The sequence below is a fragment of the Paralichthys olivaceus genome, chromosome 16 (assembly GCF_024713975.1).
Source record: "Paralichthys olivaceus isolate ysfri-2021 chromosome 16, ASM2471397v2, whole genome shotgun sequence".
NCBI lineage: Eukaryota > Metazoa > Chordata > Actinopteri > Pleuronectiformes > Paralichthyidae > Paralichthys > Paralichthys olivaceus.
Window position 1 is genome coordinate 11,476,833 of NC_091108.1, and position 18,648 is coordinate 11,495,480.

At 41.2% G+C, this 18,648-nt stretch overlaps 1 protein-coding gene across 4 annotated transcripts in view; it reads left to right on the forward strand.

The window, feature by feature from the left end:
• The window catches only part of gpc5c (glypican 5c), a 95,405-nt gene that overhangs the window by 17,741 nt on the left and 59,016 nt on the right, over positions 1-18,648 (forward strand). For all 4 annotated transcript variants that reach the window (XM_069511218.1, XM_069511219.1, XM_020113078.2 and 1 more), the window contains one exon: positions 6,639-7,342. In XM_069511218.1, the coding sequence (XP_069367319.1) occupies positions 6,639-7,342 (704 nt within the window). The remainder of the gene's footprint in view (positions 1-6,638; positions 7,343-18,648) is intronic.

Below are 18,648 nucleotides of genomic sequence, written 5' to 3' on the forward strand. Positions count from 1 at the left end.
CCTCATTAGACCTCCCTTTCATCCTGGATTCCTTTCACACCTGAGAGCGCATTCAAGGCCTGTTCTGTGTTAATCTTTTGTTAGCTTAGATGTTTCCTTTCCTCCTTAAGTGAAAATCTGGAGTCCAGTACCTTTTCTCTGAGCCGTCTCCTTGGCATCATCAGTTTCTACTTAATATCATAGGTTACTAGTTTGACATGGCTGTTTGGTTTATTACAAAACTACACTGTCATCAGTGAACCCAGGTTTTGGAGAAAGTGCCTCCAGTCCCTCTGATTTAGTTGATATTTAATATTTGATATTTGTCTGCAGAGTACAAAGTTACTGGCAGCTTATTCAGTTGTGCGGAATTACTTCTTAATTCTTTCTTTTTGGACGTGCTTGCACAATCTGTGTTTATTAATCAACATGCTCCATGGATGAAGGATATCTTTCGTATTACTGTTGAGCAATTGGTAGTAGAGACAACAGTATCCACACCAATCACAGCCACAAAAACCTCTCACTTGGTCAATAAATGGACATGGACAATAATTACAATAAAAAAGACTGCGACTCACATAAAAATGTTAAAACATAGAAGTTCTCAATAAATTTAAATCACAGTTAATTATTTAAAAGGTCAGTAGCAGCTGTGACAATGGATTTCTGTATTTGTCCTCCACATAAACAAACTGTATCAGGCCAGACAGACAGCTTAAACCTGGGTCAGCCAGAACTGCACCGGCTCTTTGTGCAGAAACACCTCTTGTGAGTCAGAAGTCGTTCCTGTGCCTCTGACAAACATAGATTGGATTGCAGCTTTACATAGTTACCAATGGATGTTTTTGAATATATAACACACACCAGGACTGCTACATATCAAAAGTTACACATGATTTATGTCCCAATAAACACAAGAGAAGCTGTGGGTGTATAAAGACCATAGACCTGTGGCCCCGTTAATGCTTAGGACCAGAGGTGCTGTCCATCAGCCTGTCAACAGTCTGCCCCCAGGCTGGCCCTCAACGTCTCCCCTTTATGGTAACAGCCATTCGAACAACCTCCCCTCACTCCCTCCCCTGCTCTCCCCCTTAGCCCCTCACCCACTACCCCCACTCTGTTTCCTCTGTCCCTGTCCCTCTCTCGTCTGCTCGTTCCTCTGCCTTCGATCATGTTTCCCCCACTTTGGCCCAAGCTGCGATCTCCCCCACCACCTCCCTCCGCTACCACTACATTACTGCCCAGTGCACGTCTAATGCCCATGGCATCCGTGGAATTGTTTATGTTTCAGAGTTTTGATATGGCAGGGCTGCCTTTTTAATTACCAGGGACACTGATGGAGAGATGAGGAGCTTTCTAAGCCCCTCTCCTCCTCATCCTTAAACTCCTCCTGTGCTCCCTCTCAAGCTAATCGTCCCACCTGTTGGCCCCCTGATCGGACAAGACAAGCAAATTAGGATTTGGGGATTGGGTTAGCTGGACTATGGTCACACACATACATACAGGTTCTCTAAGTGGATTGTGGAGTTTGTCTGCAGCCCTGCAGTTCTTGCATGTCAACTTTGTCCAGCAGATGAGTCATGTTCCAGCTTTAGAAGCATTATTTTGCCACATGAGCACGACAAATCAACAGATTGATTGATTAATTGACTTATTAATAGTTTATTACCATTAAACTGTCTGCTGAAAGGTTAGAGGCTGTGAGAGTGTATGACATTGCAGCTCTCCCCTGTAACCTAAGATGACCAGAGCTGTGTGGGATATGGCCCTATGTACAGTATTTCTACTAATTAAAACAAGGATATGTAATCTACACACGTGTCACTATGTCACATATCTTTGTGGTGACCTGTCTGAAACCCTAGCCTATGGTGGGATTAAAATTCTTTGCTGAGAAGATGGTTGGCCAGGTCTGGTTGGGACTGATGGCCAAGATAGGAATGGCCCACAGCTCCATGGTATGAGAACAGTGTCTCCTACCTCATTATCACAATATTACCACATCTCTGAGCACATGCAACCATACACACACACACACATGCACACACACGTCTATAGGCACATATGTACGTACTTAAAAATACAGACATACAATACACTGACTCATGCTTGCACTCCTTAAAATATGCAGTCTCGCTTATGACAAGTATTTAAATGTATTTGTATATTTAACTCAGGGCTACACCACTGATGTAGGATGGGGAAAGTTCTTGGGCCACACAGTTTAGAGTTTCCCATTTTTTCACCGACAGAGTTAAGAGTCAACCTAAAACGTTATGATGTTAAATCTTCAACAAAACTTTATCAGTGACAGTGCATGACTATTCATTGAAGAGTTGAAACCCTTTTACAGGAACAGAAGGATTTCGATGTAAACATACTGTGATATTGTTTTTTGACATATCTTCTGTTTAAGAGAAACAAGTTAAGACAGTGACACAGAACCAAAAGAGGGACAGTGCATTTTTCAATCCATAGGGCTTTAAAAAGTAAAGGTGAAATTTCACTATTGTGTGTTACTTTTGCATTTCTTTGAGCAAATGTCGTAGAAATTCTTTTTCACCACAGATCTAAAAAATGTTTACAGGAGTAAATGTCAATATAATGCACACAAGATAAAGTATGATTCATTTGAGTTAAAAGGTCAATTACACAAGAAATATAAAGTCAATGTTTTCTGTTTATTTGAGTCACACATAGAATATTACTTCTTGGTGATACTCTTCATTGGACTTTTGGGAAATTCTGCATTCTGACTTGGTTTATCAAGTTAGGCAGACTTTCTCCTTTGGATAAAATGTTTTCATTATTTTTCATTATGTTTCTTTTGAGGCTCAGCTTCACTGTCTTAAGTCTGGTCTTGTATACAGCAATATGCTGTGGCTTTGTGGCATGCATGCATGCATGCATGTCTGCCAGTGTCTGTCCACCATATTACCACTAGGAGCCACCAAAGTTGGACATTTTTAAGTGCTATTTTAAATAATAAAAACAAGAACAATAACAATTAACATAAAACCACATCAAAACTAGCTTGCCTCTAGAACTGATGGTAATAGTAACACAGTATAATTATTTTTATCAGACACATACCTGCCTGCCCTGACATTATGGTACCATGTGTCTGGGCCGAGTTTTGGCAACCCAGCACTGATGCCTTGGCCTTGGTTACCTTCACATACTGCGACAATACTGCTCACACACACACACACACACACACACACACACACACACACACACACACACACACACACACACACACACACACACACACACACACACACACACAGACATCTGTATAAGTGGCTTAGAAATCAGAGACCACTCTGCAGCTAAGTCAAGGAACATTACATTAGCGACTCAAATCACAGAGGCACCACTATGCTTATTTTGACTCAGTTATTGTGGCAGCTTCACCATGGTGACATTCTAGATTTAATTGTGCTGGTAAAACACTGGGTTGCCATGCAGAATGTAAAGTGGAAATAACTTCTTATGATTGAAACCCTGTGATCGCAGAAAGGGGCCTTGGCACAGCATTGATGGAAAGATATGGTATAATGTCCCATCGCACTGCTTTTTTATCCATTGAATACCTTGTTTATTCCAGGCAGAGAGCATGCTAAATTACCCCCACGGGGCCACAGACAAAGCAGACCTGTTCATTTATTTCTGTATAGTTAGCGTCACAATTATGTGTTTTAAAAGTCAGTGTTTTGAGAACTTCCTTGCAAATTAGACATAATTGCTTCACGCAAAATGGCTTCAGTCCAGTCAGTCTTCATTTCCCAAGAGGCATGCTGATGGGACACTGTGACATGGTAATGATAGCCACCCACAACAGTGTGTCTGAGTGGAGTGTGGTCAAATCCAGATTCAGAGACAGTGGTCAGACAGAACAATCAACCCCAACTGACTCTCATGCAGTTGTAGTTAGGACGTAAAAAGCTCTCTGTCTTTGGTTTCTTGTTTTGTTTTGTTTTTAACCTGTTTCCCAGTACTGGAAGTACAGAGAAACCCACAACGATTCCCTTCGATTTATCACAGAATGAGAAACCTTATCTGCGTGTGGGAGAGAACTTGATAAAAGACAGGAAATAACAGATGCAGAAAATGAATGAATCATGCGATCCACTTTTGTGTTTGTCAGAGGACATGTGGAGAGGAAGAAAGGTGGATTCTTGTCCTTGTTCAGGGAAGGACATGTTTGAACTCTCAGCCATGGAGAGACAGGGAAGTGCTCCGGACCCAGGGGCCAAATGAATCCAGATGTCTGAGGATGTTCACAAGGTGGAGTCCACTTGTACAGTAGTTGTTTTTCCTTGTTTTAAAGTTCACTCTCTCTTTTTTATTCCATTTTTTTTCCTGGCAACCTCCCACTCTCTCTTCCTTTTTTTCCCCCACTTTCATGCTCTCCCTGTGTCACACTCTTGGCAAATTAAAAAAAGAAAAAAGGCCTTTTTAACAAGTACCGAATGTCTTAAGGATTTAATGAGCCTGTCACAAACCCTCAGCGAGACGTGCGTCCAGTCATGGCCCTCTTAAGACTGGATTTTTAAATGTGAATATCATGGGGGGAAACCTTGACTGATTCCTCCATGTACAAATCTTGATATGCGGAGGAGAGTTTTGTTTTTGTCCCCACCACAAATGTAACATTTTCTGAGCATGATTATTTTCTGAAAACATTATGTAATGCTGCGTAACCTGAGCCGGTGGATACATCTTGTGGTGTGAATATCTTGTGGCTATTGAGCCTTGCAGCCTGACTGGAAGGTGAGCAGGCTGGCCCCACATTGGTACCAGCTCTGCTGCCTCACGGGCTTAGAAGTGGAACCATTTCTATTTTGGTTTGTCATTTCTTTGCTTTTGTTGGTCTGTCATTAGCTGAATATGTCTGGAGAGTAATAATACCTACCAGACCATTACATCTCACGTCTGTCCACTTTATTTCGGTCACACACATCACTCTCTTCAAAACCTGTTTAATAGGCGACATCTTTAAATGTTTTATGAGCGGGAGCTGTGCTGATCATGACGATAGTGTTTTCTGGAGTATTACAAATGACTGGTGCCGTTTACAGACCATTGGGGAGTCCCTGTGTGTCACAGACAGCGATCATATTAGTGCAGCTGTTGGGGAGGACATGACTGTTGTTATCCTTCTGTCTGTGAGCAGGGAGGGGCTGGACACACACAGGCACACAAACACACACACACACACACTCATTTGTTAACTGTGCTGTGGCTTCTCTATAGGATTATGTATCCTTATGAATGAAAATGATCTCACGTCAAGAAAACCTAATTTAAAAACTTTGCTCAAACTTATATTTATGTTCTATGTATGTTATATATATGTGTGCGCACATGTATCCCTGTGTGTGTGCAGTGATCTTTGGAGTATGTATGTTGGCACCCTCCTTCTCTTGTCTCAATTTCTGTACAGTTGCTGCAGCCCCTTGCGTCCTGGCATGCTTTTACGCTGACATCACACCCCAGAGGAGAGTGTTGTGTCCAGGACACGTATATACAAACTAACACACATACATGTGCGTACAGTGCCACACAGTTGCACGCTGGAGGGACTGTGCAGAGAGAAGGAGAACAGGACACAGGCTTATAAGATTAAGTGGTTGGGCTGTCAAGGAGAGAATGGGATAAGAGGATGAGTTGGCTGTAAAGTAAAGGTTCCAGCCCATGTAGTAATCAGTAAGAATGACCATATCTTTCATGTGCAAGGGTCATTTTGAAATTTGTACATATTTTTCTGGCAAAATTAAATTGGACTAGAAGGGTGTTCAGAGGGCACATACCGCCGCCAAAGCTAACGCCCTGTGTCACCATGTTAAAGAAAGTGGAAACAAAAATTCATGGATCCGCCCGTTTATGCCGATCCAATATTGAATGGTTTCTTCCTTGGGTCACACCCCACTCCTTCATGCAAAATCATTGAAATCAGTTCTGGAATTTGTGCAAAAACCTGCAAACCGACAGAGAGACAAATGCAGACTGCAAAGTGTTATTCCTTCTCTCCGCCTTTATCTGTCTCCTCTCATTGTGCTTTTCTGCTCTGCTACAAAACCTTGCTTAGGAAAAAGTGGCTTTTCATTGGTGCTCATCAGCCTCTGCAATGACATCATTGATTGCTTTGTAGTTTCACTTGCTCACCAGGAAATGACACAAGAAGCTGATGACTCAACTATTTTCGTGTATGTGCGTTGCAGGTTGGTTGCGTGCCAGAAATCCCTGTAGAATCTAGAATCCCCTGTAGAACAGCAAATATGTATTTGCCACAGAAAATGGAAACTGATTGCGGTTGGTGCTCATATCAGCAGTATGTTCAAGTGTGTCGCTCTCTCTCAAAACAAACTTATCAGGGTGATGACTTCATACACAATGATATCCAACTGCATTATAGGGAAACTTGACACTGGTTCCTGAGCCAACTTACTGATACACACAAGCCAAGCTTTGCTGGTAGGGAGCCAGGGTTGGGAAATGTGTTTTCATTTTGAATGCCTTGCCCATTTCACGGAGAGCTTTTGGATCATGCCATCAATGAGTCAAAGTCAAGTCAAAATTTGTCACATGTCCTTGTGTTTCCTCCTGCTGTATCTTCTAATCTCTGTGTTTGTCCTGTGCTTGCCTTGCAGACATGTTCCAGTACCTGCTATCTTTCTCTCAGGGACACCTGAGTTCTCTGTTGGAGGGAACTTACTCCTCCCTGTCCCGCCAAACCTTACCCCATGTAAATCAACTCTTCTCCTCACTCTCCCTCTACCTCCGTGGGGCCAATGTTTCAGTGGAGGCTGCAGTTCACCAATTTTACAACAACCTTTTCCCACTCGTCTACACACGACTCATCAATCCAGGTATCGAAGGCAGTATGACAGCGGGAGGTGAAATGGGTGACTGTCTTCGTATGATCAGACAGGATGTCAACCCCTTTGGGCCTCATCCATCCATCATGGCACAGGAGCTGGCTGGGGTACTGGGAGCAGGACGGCAACTGGGGCTGGCACTGGAGGAAGGTGTGGAGGTGATGAATGCCACCGAACACGTCAGCCTGAGCAAAGAGTGCGTGAAGGGCCTCGTGAAGATGGTGTACTGCTCCCACTGCAGAGGCTTGACGCTTATCAAGCCCTGCGTAGGATACTGTCTGAATGTAATGCGAGGCTGCTTGGCCAGCGTGTCAGAGCTGGATCAGCCTTGGAGGAGGTATACGAGTTTATTGGAGCAACTCACCCACGCCATGGCCGGGCACCACAGCCTGGAACTGGCCCTGCTGGAGGTCAGGGGGCGCGTTCACAAGGCCCTGCTGTACGCACAGCTTCATGGTCCACTCATCACTGCCACAGTGAGTACACACTGCAGAAACATAGTTCAGCGGCTTAATGACACATGCAAATAAAACCTCTAAACCTTTTTTGTTTGACATCTTTGCTTTTTATACATATACTTTGGCAATGTTGAATGTATTGATTGGAAAGGGTTTTCAGGCTGCATGTGGGTTATGAGATATTTTTTCCACCACTGCAACAAAGAACCCTGCACACTCCATTAATGTTTGCACAGTATTGAAACTATTCAGAGAAAAATAATGTTTATACTACGAAAATGTTCAACCTCCTCCAAAGAAATAGGGGCAGGGTTGAGGCTGGAGAAGGAGTCGTTTTCCAAAACAGCAAGGCAGATAAAAATCTCCATTATTGTTTCTAGTCTCACTGTAAGGGGATATTATAAATTCTTCATTGACTATGATGAAGATGAGAAAACTAGAGGCTATAATGAGAATTGGGTGTACTTGCATGCTGTGAGTACAACCATATGCCTTATGCTATATGTGGTTATAAGTTGGATGTTCACAACATGAAGACAGTTACATGAATGGCTGCCAGACACTTATTTAAACTGAGTGCTGCTGTATTATGTCTGAATCTACAGTGGAAATTGATCTTTTGTACATAGGAAGCAAATTGTAATACAACTCAGATGTGATACACACTGATTAGTAGCTCTGTTTGCATATAATTTAACATCTTTAATCAGCCTAGCCAGTAAACACTGTGATGTTTCTCTTTAACTGTTAAACAACACCCCACAAAAGGCGAAAAACCTACATGGAGGTGTGATTAAACACAAGTCATAAACCAAGGCTACATTCACACAACTACGTTTAAGTTTTAAAAAGTGGTGCCATGCTACTACTTTGGAGTTCTATAGCATCAAAGATGTGCATTTTTAGGTGTGTCGCAGGGATTATGAATGATGCAAAGCTAAAATGCTCAAGTGGACTGTTTGAGTTTTAAAATTAAAATGTAGTAGTATGAATGTTGCCCTAGGAGCAGGGGATGATTATCTGAGAGAGATGTCAAGTAGAACAACTGAACAATGAAAATGATTTTATATAAATGTATACGACCACATGGACTGAGGAGTTTTCCGCAACCTCTAGAGGCCCTTGATACTAAACACATGGCTGGACAGGACTCCCTGATTTTGCCGGAACGGTCTGTTTATTCTCTTGAGACTGCGTTTCTTCGATTTTCGTAGTTACCGGTTTTCATCTCATTAGAAGGGTTACAAATAAATGTCTTGATGATTTATATCTACCATCGTTTTTGCAGTATGATCTGTGTTGAATATTGTAACGTAGAATAGAAGAACAATGCTTCATAGTTTGAGTGCAGTTGTTCTGATAATGTATATTTAATGGGATCACTCATGGACAAGTCTACATTGGAGCTGTTCCCAGAACTGGACTGGAACTATAAGACAACACTATTAAGGCCGTAATGTGAAAAATGTTAGTGGATTACACATCTTGGCCATTTAGTTTGGCACAAAGAAGCAATCCCTCAAATGAAATTTCTTCACAGGTCACTGATGACAATGCAAGAAAAAGAAATACATCCCTACCCACCGACGAACGTTGCTGCCAAGCATGTTTAAACCATAGCTTTTACAGTATTTTAATGTATTTTAAAAATCAAGTGTTTTGTTGATACACCCAGTGTACAATTCAGTGGTTGGTCAGCTAATATGCATGATTGCAACCGTAGGTCTTAATGTTTCATGATTTCTCTTGGGTCTCTTTCCAAACTGGACAGACTTCTGTGGCTTTCACTCACTGTGATATACTGTATATAAGCTGTTTGAGAAATTCTTATTATTTCATTGAAAAGAAAGCTCACAACACAGCCCCATTAGTGTAATTAATGTTTACCATGTTGTTTCCAACAATACAGCTTACAAAGGCAAATCTTACTTCGCTCAAGAGAGAGAAAAAAATACAACAAATGGAACCTTACAATAAAATAAGTTGATGACTAGAATGGCACTCAGTAGTGCAGATGCCTCCGCCAAAGGCACTATGGTACATTAATTAAAGATTTGACAGAAAAAATCCAAAGATTTGGCAACAGAGTTTACCCAGAGTCTGCCTTTCACACATGTACAACACAGCGGGAGGTTCTCTGCACGTGTTCACAACAGCAACAAATCGTCTGTGTTATTCAGGAGAGAGCCGGAGCAGCCGGGTGCAGCAGACAGAGACAGGAAGTGACCAGTACACAAACACACACACACACACACAGTCACTTGCAGTGAATTCAGTGGGGGGATCCCCTGCTGTGTTCACACATCGACTTCTCCTAGATTTCTACGGACTTTATCTGCCTGGATTCCTAGTATAAAGACCTGCGGCTCGTCTCACTCAGACAATTGCTTTCACACATGCACCTCCTCAGGAGAAAATACGGAGGATTTGAGGAGTCCAGTAAATGTCTAAAAGCACCTATAGTTATAAGTCCACTAAATTTGTCAGATTTTTTTTCATCTAGATTCATGAATCATTATCCAAAAAATAACCTCACAAAGTTAAAGAAAGTGACAAACTCAATTCCTGGATCCCTTGATGTAATTGGTTCTTTTTTGGCCCATGTCCAATCCTTTCACCAAGTTGCATGGAAATCTGTTCAATAGTTTCTGCGCAATCCTGCTGACAAACAAACTAACTAACAAACCAATAAACAAACAGACATGGGTGAAAACCTAACCTTTTTGATGGAAGTAAAAATACTAAAAAGACATATAAGCAAATTTCAGTACTCTTTCTGAGCTGATTTTCCAAGTGTGCCAGAGTGACCTGGGACAAATGTTTGACTGGAAGGTGGAAAAATACATTTAACATGTAAAGTGAGTCTGGTGGAAAACGGCTGGCAGCAACATAAAATGTAAGTAATTTGTAGTTAATGGGCTCAAACATGTGAAACCACTGGTATGCTCCTTTTTAAAGTCATGGAGGAACATCAAAGCATCAATGACTCTATAATAAACACTCACATTAAACGGACACATTTAAAGGCATAGACACTTGCTGTATACACACATGCACGTGCAGACAGGGGAGTGTCGGTTGCCCGGGTTTAAAGACTGACCTAATACAACTATGCTCAGAGAGACCCAGCTTGTAATTTGTGTGTGTGTATGTATATGTGTGTGTGTGCCTGCTTGGTATTCATAGGGTGGCAGTCAGGAGCAGGGAGACCAACACGAGGACAAGTGGGACAGAATTGAAAGGGTTCCAGCTAGGCCATACAAACTAGACCCAGCCAGCTGGAAAAAAAGAGCCCAGAGAATTGCTGCTGGACAAGGAGGTGGCCCCCAGACGAGTGCTGGTGGCTCCCATTTTCTGTGCTCTCATATGCTTTCAACGGGCTAGAATGCCAACATGAGCACCAAAGTTGCGCGCACATGACACTCGTGGCCCTTTTTAAATCACAGTATGGTTTTATTAACCCACTGTGGCCTGTCAGGGGAAACTATTAAGTCTCCAGTGCACAACCACCGGTGTAGCCACCTTCAACCTTACACCTCCATATGCCAGCCTCTCAGATGAACCCCCCATTAAACACCTATTTTCTCCATATTAACAACCTAGATTTTCTTAACTATCCTACAGCAAATAAAAACATCTAAATACCTCTCCTAACTTACTGCTGATTATTATAACTCATACACGTATATGTGAAGAGACGTGTTTTGCAGAGTCAGAATATTATATGGAGTTGTTATTCAAGGAATTATTGTGACTGCGTGGTTTTAAACTGGGATGTTATCCCAAACCATTTTGTGGTTGCTCCATCTCTCACTTAAAGAGCTGCAGACTACACAGAGTCTGCACTATATGCTGCTGTACGTCATAGGGTAGGACGTAGGTCACAACACACATATTCTCACACACACACACACACACACACATTACCACACCACGTGCAGGTATCAGGTTTTTAGAAGTACTGTAAGGAGCCTCGATGTATGGCCCACCCTGTGACAATACTAACAGTGCGCATGGGCCTGAAAGGCAGCCATTGATAGTTATGTGGGGCAGCAGTAGGATCGGTTCTGTTTTAACACATCTCTGCTCTTATTGAGACGGAGCGTGAACGTGGCTTGAAGGGAAGTGGTTATGGATAGTGGGGGGGCCTGGGGCTAGATTATGTTGAGTAGACACAATTATGAGAAAATTGGGAAATATCCAGTGAAAGTGGGGACTCCTATTGGGCCCCTGGTAGCTCAGATGTTTGGTGAGGTTTTCACCCTATGAATACTGCACTGTTGAATCAATTTTAAAGTTTCTCCCTTCAGGGTCAGCAGCGCTCGAGGGGCCACAGACTGCTGTTTATTGACATGGCCATAAAAAATTATACGGTTCATATGAGTTAGAGGGTCACTTTATGTCCTCCACTTGCTTATGATGACTGGACCTCTGGATAAATCTTAACACTGAGAAGCATGTACTGTATTCTCTTAATTTATTCACTCACTCAGAACTTTATAGTCTGCTCATGAGAATATAGTACCAGTGGACCACATCAGAGCAGTTTATGTTCAGGTCCACCTTATCCACTTGTTGGTTTTACCCCACTTTTTCATTACAGCCTTATGGAGGAATGATAATAGCAGCCTGAACCTTTAGATAATGGAAACAAGGGCCAGTGGGATGACTGGAAGGTTTCCATCCACCATGGCGGCATCTCAGTAGACTGCAGTGGCTTTCATTGCAAATTCTGTTTTCTTTATCTTTAGCCTTCAAATAATGAAATTATATTATTGGCGTGAAAACTAACTTTGTCATGATCACACTTTCAGACTTTATTTTCCCTGTGTCATTATCTGCAGTGCTATATTTCAGGGTGTATTATAGCATAGGAGTTGGCTGTATGTTGATATGAATTGTGACTAGAATCTTTTATATTATACATGATTATAAAAATAAAAGCAATGTTACAACTGATACAGTAAGTTCTTTATGGCATTTGTTTTATTTGTTTTATTTATTTTGATATTAATATGATAATGATTCTGTTTATGAGTAAGCCCTTTTTATTCGATTGGAAAAAACAGACATTCTTCCTTACATATCTGATATTTATGGTATAAATATTTGTTTTGCTACATAACTGTTTTTATTTTATTGTTCATCGTTTGTGGTTAATTCAGTTGTAAAACAGTCTTTATATTCGTACATGCATACCCTATAAAAAAAATTCTATCAGGATCCATGATTCATTCTCAGTGAAATCACTCAAAGTATTTGAAAACGCCCAACCTCGCAATGCTAGGGAAAGTTAAAATAGATTGCTGGATCCGTTCCCCTGATTCAGATTCGCACTAAAATTTAATAGGTTTGTCTCCGACCCAGACCGCATTCCTCCACCCAGTTCTTTGGTAATCCTCTCAGTAGTTTTCGAAATTCTGCTAATTGACAGACAAACAAACCAATGCAGACAAAACATAACCCCCTTGGTGGAGGCAATTATTGTGATGCAATTGTGCTGTAACAATTATATAAATGAAAAAAGAATTATCAATGCAAAAAGAATAATAACCTAGTTGTGTAGATAAGAATAGAAGGGCAGATTAAGAGTGTCTAAATGTTTTGAGGTACTCTGACGTCAGCTGCTGAGAGCCCCCGTGGAGGTCACCTCATATAAAAGGATTAGCTGCACAGGCTCAGGGTCTTTATGGGTTTTCTATCTAATATTTGAAACTGTTAGGAGAATGGTTGCTGACGCAAAATGTGTGCATGGCCAATCTATACCTTTAAGCCATCAGTCTGGGTTGTGTGTGGCTTTGGCAGCGAATCTAACCCTCAAGCTGACTGACTGACTTACTCAGCACTCCATTAGCTAATGATGTTGGGTGCAGCCTCTCTTCTCTTTAGCCAGTCTCACACATCTTTTCCTGTGCTCCTCATCCCTGCTTTAGTATTTTCCTATTTTAGTATTTTCCTTGCTTTAATGTTTTGCCAACATAGAGCAGCTCTCATACTTCAATCTCTCCGTTTCTTCTCTTTGAAAAATTGTAGTTGCAACGGTGAGTAATCAACATGTGATTAATTGCTGGACCATTAAATTTTGATCTAAACATAAAGCAATGGTTGTTTCTCTTTGACCCTCTTTGACCGCTGTAATTACATAATTTCAAAAATCATGTAATCTCTCAGATATGTAGTTGATTAAAGTTGATGAAATGTTCACGAGGGGAGAGTAGAGCTTTCACTCTGATCCAGTGGTCTGCTACTCACGTGGCCTGTTTCACTCTAAATTAAAAATGACAGGAGAGCGAGAGAGAACAAAAAGAAAGAGGGATGAAAGGCAGACATATATATTGATGTTGTCATTTGTGGGACTAATAACTATCAGCAACCAAGCTCATATCCATAGGTCTTCCCTACACTGACAGGGCAAAATTAAGCCAAAATGTTCGTCATCTTGTACATCTGCCTGTATAATAGCGATTGTGAACTGGATCATGGTAACACCAATAGACACACTCGACCAATCGTGAGTCTGTCTAGACAAGTACAAGTATTCATATCTATGTAATCATATCGGGGGAGTGATTAAGTCGGAGCCTAGATGCCAAACACTAATCTGTTTTTACTGTTGCAATAAACATTTTAGTTGTCTGACTGAAATACCTTAAGTAACAGACACCAGCTTTGAGAAATATGTATTTAACATGTACTTTTGTTTGGCCAATGTTCCAACTGCGAACATGAAGGAGGCGGGGCACTGCAGCCAGCCACCAGGAGGCAATCAAAATGTTTTGGCTTCACTTTTGGGAAGCTTTCATGTCATCCATCTTTATACAGTCTGGTCACTGTTGGTTTCTGCCCCAGGTGTTTGTGTTTCCACCTTGTCCTTTATCCAAATCAGAACACCTCATCGTGCTTCTTACCAATGATGTTGAATTTGATATCATCACACCATAATATCTCATTAAAAACAGACCACCATGGGGCTTATGGTGTCTAAATCTCAACCCCTGGGCCACATGGCCTTTCACCTCCTTGTAAGAACTGCCTCCAGCCCCTTCCCCTCTGTCAGCCTTTAAATAGCCCTTGCTGTCCCTGTATGTGTCTTCATACTTGCCACAGCTGTACCTGATGTGTGGGTTCCCACTCGCCTGGTGTTTGAACTCCTTTAAACTTGAACTAGTGGCTATGATAATTTCACGCAGCAGCTGCTGTGAAGTTAACACAAATGTCTACTGCATCTGTGTTAGTGTTAGTGGTAATTACTGGTTCATTGGAAGGCTTCAAATGGCCATGTGGACTTGGAGCTTCTATCCGCAAGCTTATTTTCCCTGCTTGTGCTCGCATGTTCCACCATATCGCAGACGAGATGAACTCACTTGACCTTCCTCTGTGTCTCTCTCCTGTACCCTTTCCTCCATCCCTGTGGTGTTGAATCCTCAGGGACATCTTGCCACATTCTGTCTGTAATCCTTATACATTTGTTTACTATGATGGACAAATGTTGTCAACAAACTCCAGAGTAACACCCATATTTACAAGGAAAAACCAAGAGCCTGTAATTTTTCAGATCATCTGTGAGTGATTTAATCAGGGGAGGATAGAGAAACTTGGTGTTCTCTCCACTGATTGGAATCTCAAGGACTCCTTGCTGTGATATACGAGGACTGAGACTCTCTTTAATTAGCACTGACATCATTCGGATAGGAGAGAGAAAAAGACGAGGAACTGGGGGCTGATTGACAAAAGGCTGCAGAGTCAAGACTAAAAAGAAAGATGAAGATAAAGTGAATTAGAAAAAGTAGATCGAGGCCTATAAAAGAACTGGCAAGGAGAGAGAGAAAAGAAGGGAAGACGCTGTAAATCTTCTGTCCTGTCTTATCGACGACTGTCTGGGAGAGCCCCAGTGGGAAGCTATCACAATTAGCTTTAGAAGCTCATGGGACTCTCAGTGCTGAATATTTTCACAATGAATGACGTTGACTATTTTAGGTTTTGGTTTGAAGCCACTGACATCTGTCAATTGGTCAGACTGTAGGTCTGATTTCAATCGATTGGAATGGCAAAAACATGTGAAATGTGAAATAAGTTAGACTGAAATGAACTCAAATTCAAAGTTGTGAAAATGTGTGTGTATGATATAACTAAGACTATGATACAATACCTGCCTAAATATGTATATACACCATTCTACTGTAAATTTAGGAATTTCTATCGATGTGTATTTCGATTTCCTCAACATCCGCTCATCCACTTTACTTCAAACATAACCTGGCGTATGGATGATGACACAAGACTTTGAATTTATTTTCATTAAGCAGTTGTCAAGACAGATTCAAACATTACTTTTCTATTAGTTACTTGACATTTAGGAAAAGTCAGGACTGCACTAACTGTGTGTGTTGCACCTTAATAGTTCACCGTGCACACATGCCGGTGCTTTAAAACAGTTGGAACTGAACTATGACTGCACTTCCTACACGGTCACCCACACACTGCTGGGCAGAGCAGAGCAGCCAAATCCAGGAGTAACAATAAAAGAACGACTGACCACACACAGTAGTCTGGAAATAGATCCTACCAACAGCCAACGAATAGACAATGCAAGGCTAATAAAATTTTGACTAAATCTCACATTTTACATATTATAATTATATATTTTACATGTATAAAAAACAAAAAAATGAATCAATGTATTCTAATTTATGTCTCTACACAGAGCAATCGTCATTGTTTACAAGCAAACTGTTATTGTAGACTATCAGCCTTCTCCACCCAGAACCCTTTTAGATCATATTTGGAGAGTCAGCCATGTTATTTTAATAAAATAAAATCCGCATTTTTCTTGTTTTTTTTCTATCTCAGAGAGGAAAAATGTGAGTCCATTGTTCAAGTCCTGGGTTGAATCTGTTGGAGGCCATGATGGTCTGATTAAACTCACTATCCTAAAAACCTACATCTGTCTCTGTGTGTGGTTAAACATGAAACAATCCCCAGTGCTGTTGTTGAGGGAGGAGAGATACAGTCTTATATCCCCTAACCCACCTAGATTTTCCCAGATGTCTCAGGGTTTGAAATGGCAACTCTCCAGTAAGAAGCCTCCTAATGAAACCTCAAGGCCTCAGCCAGTACACTGCAAGTCCTGCAAAATCAAGTGGACACCTTTTTATAGACTGCTTTATATTGATTCTCAAAAAGTAGGATCATTTTGGGCCGATTTTAACGGGACAAATGCAGATATTTGTTTCCTATTAATCACCCGAAGAGCATGGATCTTCCACTGTGGTGAAATAGAGAGACTACCACTATGGTAACCAGTGGTCTGGTGTTCTCGGTGCTCTTCCAGCACTTATACCGCTATTTGGCTACAGACTGGATGTTTTCCACTGCTTTGTATCTCCTGTAGTTAGTCACTGCTATGGATACATTTCAATTGAAGTTGATAATAATAATAATGCTTTTTGTCTCTCTGTTTTCCCTGCTCATTTTTTTTATGGTGTGGTGTTTAGTTACAGAACTGTCCTTGAAACATCCATGTTGAATAAAATTCCCGAACCAGTCTCTCACATTTCTAAAGCTCAACACCACTGTTAAATTATTTTTATATCTGTCTAGAGAACTGTGTATATGGGAATTTTACTTTATTTCTTTTATTTTTGTTGGTAAATATCTCCAATGCTATGTCCCATTCAGGCCATTCATCTCTATAATACAATTCCCTCAGTATGTGAATGTCTTTAAATCCAACACACTTGGCCTCCAATTGATTGAAAAGCACCCTGTGCTCAACCACTGGATCCATCACAGGCCAACTGCTGTAAAGGGAACATCCTTGTACCATTGTTGCAAACAGTAAGAATAGTTTGGATCTTGCAAGAGGGTGAATTTATCTGTTGTTTACTTTGGCAGAGCTAAAAATTATAGTTTAGCATAAGGCAATGTGTATGCATGCACACTTAGCACGCAAAGTATGAAAAGTTGAAGACGGGGGGTCTTCATAAACCTTCTCCATCCCACAATGCAGTGAGTTCGGGGCAAGAGGGGGCTGAGAAAGTTTCCTCAGCTTTACTGGGTAATCCCTCGATAAATAAACTGAAGGCACGACCACTGCTGCTATCTGTAAGACAATACTCCCTGAGAGGAGGGATGGCCCTGGGCTCGGCTGGCTTGGAGTTGATTCTCCTGCTGTGTTCTTCTCACACTCTCTCGCCTCAGGATCATATGAGCATAAAACAAAGATTTCTACACACCACTTTGGAGTTAACGTATGGAAATGGATCTTGATTCACACATTTGCATGACAAAAAGTTTGTGTGGTGAAATCAAACTCCATTGGATTTCTCACAGGTACACAGAATTCATGCTTTGCATTTCCCTGAAGTCTTTCCGAGGGAACAACATGCATCCCACCAATCCGCCCCCTCCCTTCACCGTCCTCAGGCAATCATATAAGGAATGCCCCACAAAATAGCTGAAATTGTGAAGGTGTAACAAGGGCAAACAGGTGGCCACACAAATGCACACTCAAGACCAAGTACTCATGCTGTGCCCAAATGGGATTTTCATTCTCACGCCATCATCAGGTCAGGAGATAATTGATTTATTGTCGTGTCATGGCCCATGTCGTTACTCAATCTGTCATCTGATTGGCCTTCAGGATTATGTGGTCACAAGATCCAACCTATAAGAGCACGTCTCCATTTCACAAGAGGATCCACACTGAAGATTCTGTTTATTTTTCCAATGCTGACTTTGTGTTCTGTTTACTCCGTTGGATGTTTTGTTAGGCGAAAGAATAATTTGTGTCAGCATGATTGTTTTGAAATGCCGGTTTCTCCCATCTCCTCTGGCCTCTTCAAAAGTAGAACATTTTTTGAACGTCTTCTCTCTGGTATTTGTTGAAAAATAATGCAAACAGAACTGCGAGTGACCTTCTCTTAATGTTCATATTTTACCCAGATGTTTACATTTCTTTGTCTCAGAGAATAGCAAAGTGTCATACAAAGCCAGGTGAGAAATGACACTGGGTTTAAAGCTTAAGTCTGCAATTTAGAACGTTCTCTGACCTTTTTTGGATGGTTTTTCATGTACTGGATGTATCAAGAAATGTATTTAAAAGCCAATGTTTTAAAGGCAAAAATAAAGTGCAGTTAATTTCTGCTCTCCTAAACTACTGGCATCACTTTATAACGATTCCCCCATGGATTTCTGATATATTTACTTACATGGATGTGTTGTTGTGTGGTCTGAATTATTTTAATTTAAATGGATTCAGAATGGACTTTACCAACCAAAATGCCAAAACAATTACATGTAGGATACAGAAAACCCAAATTCAG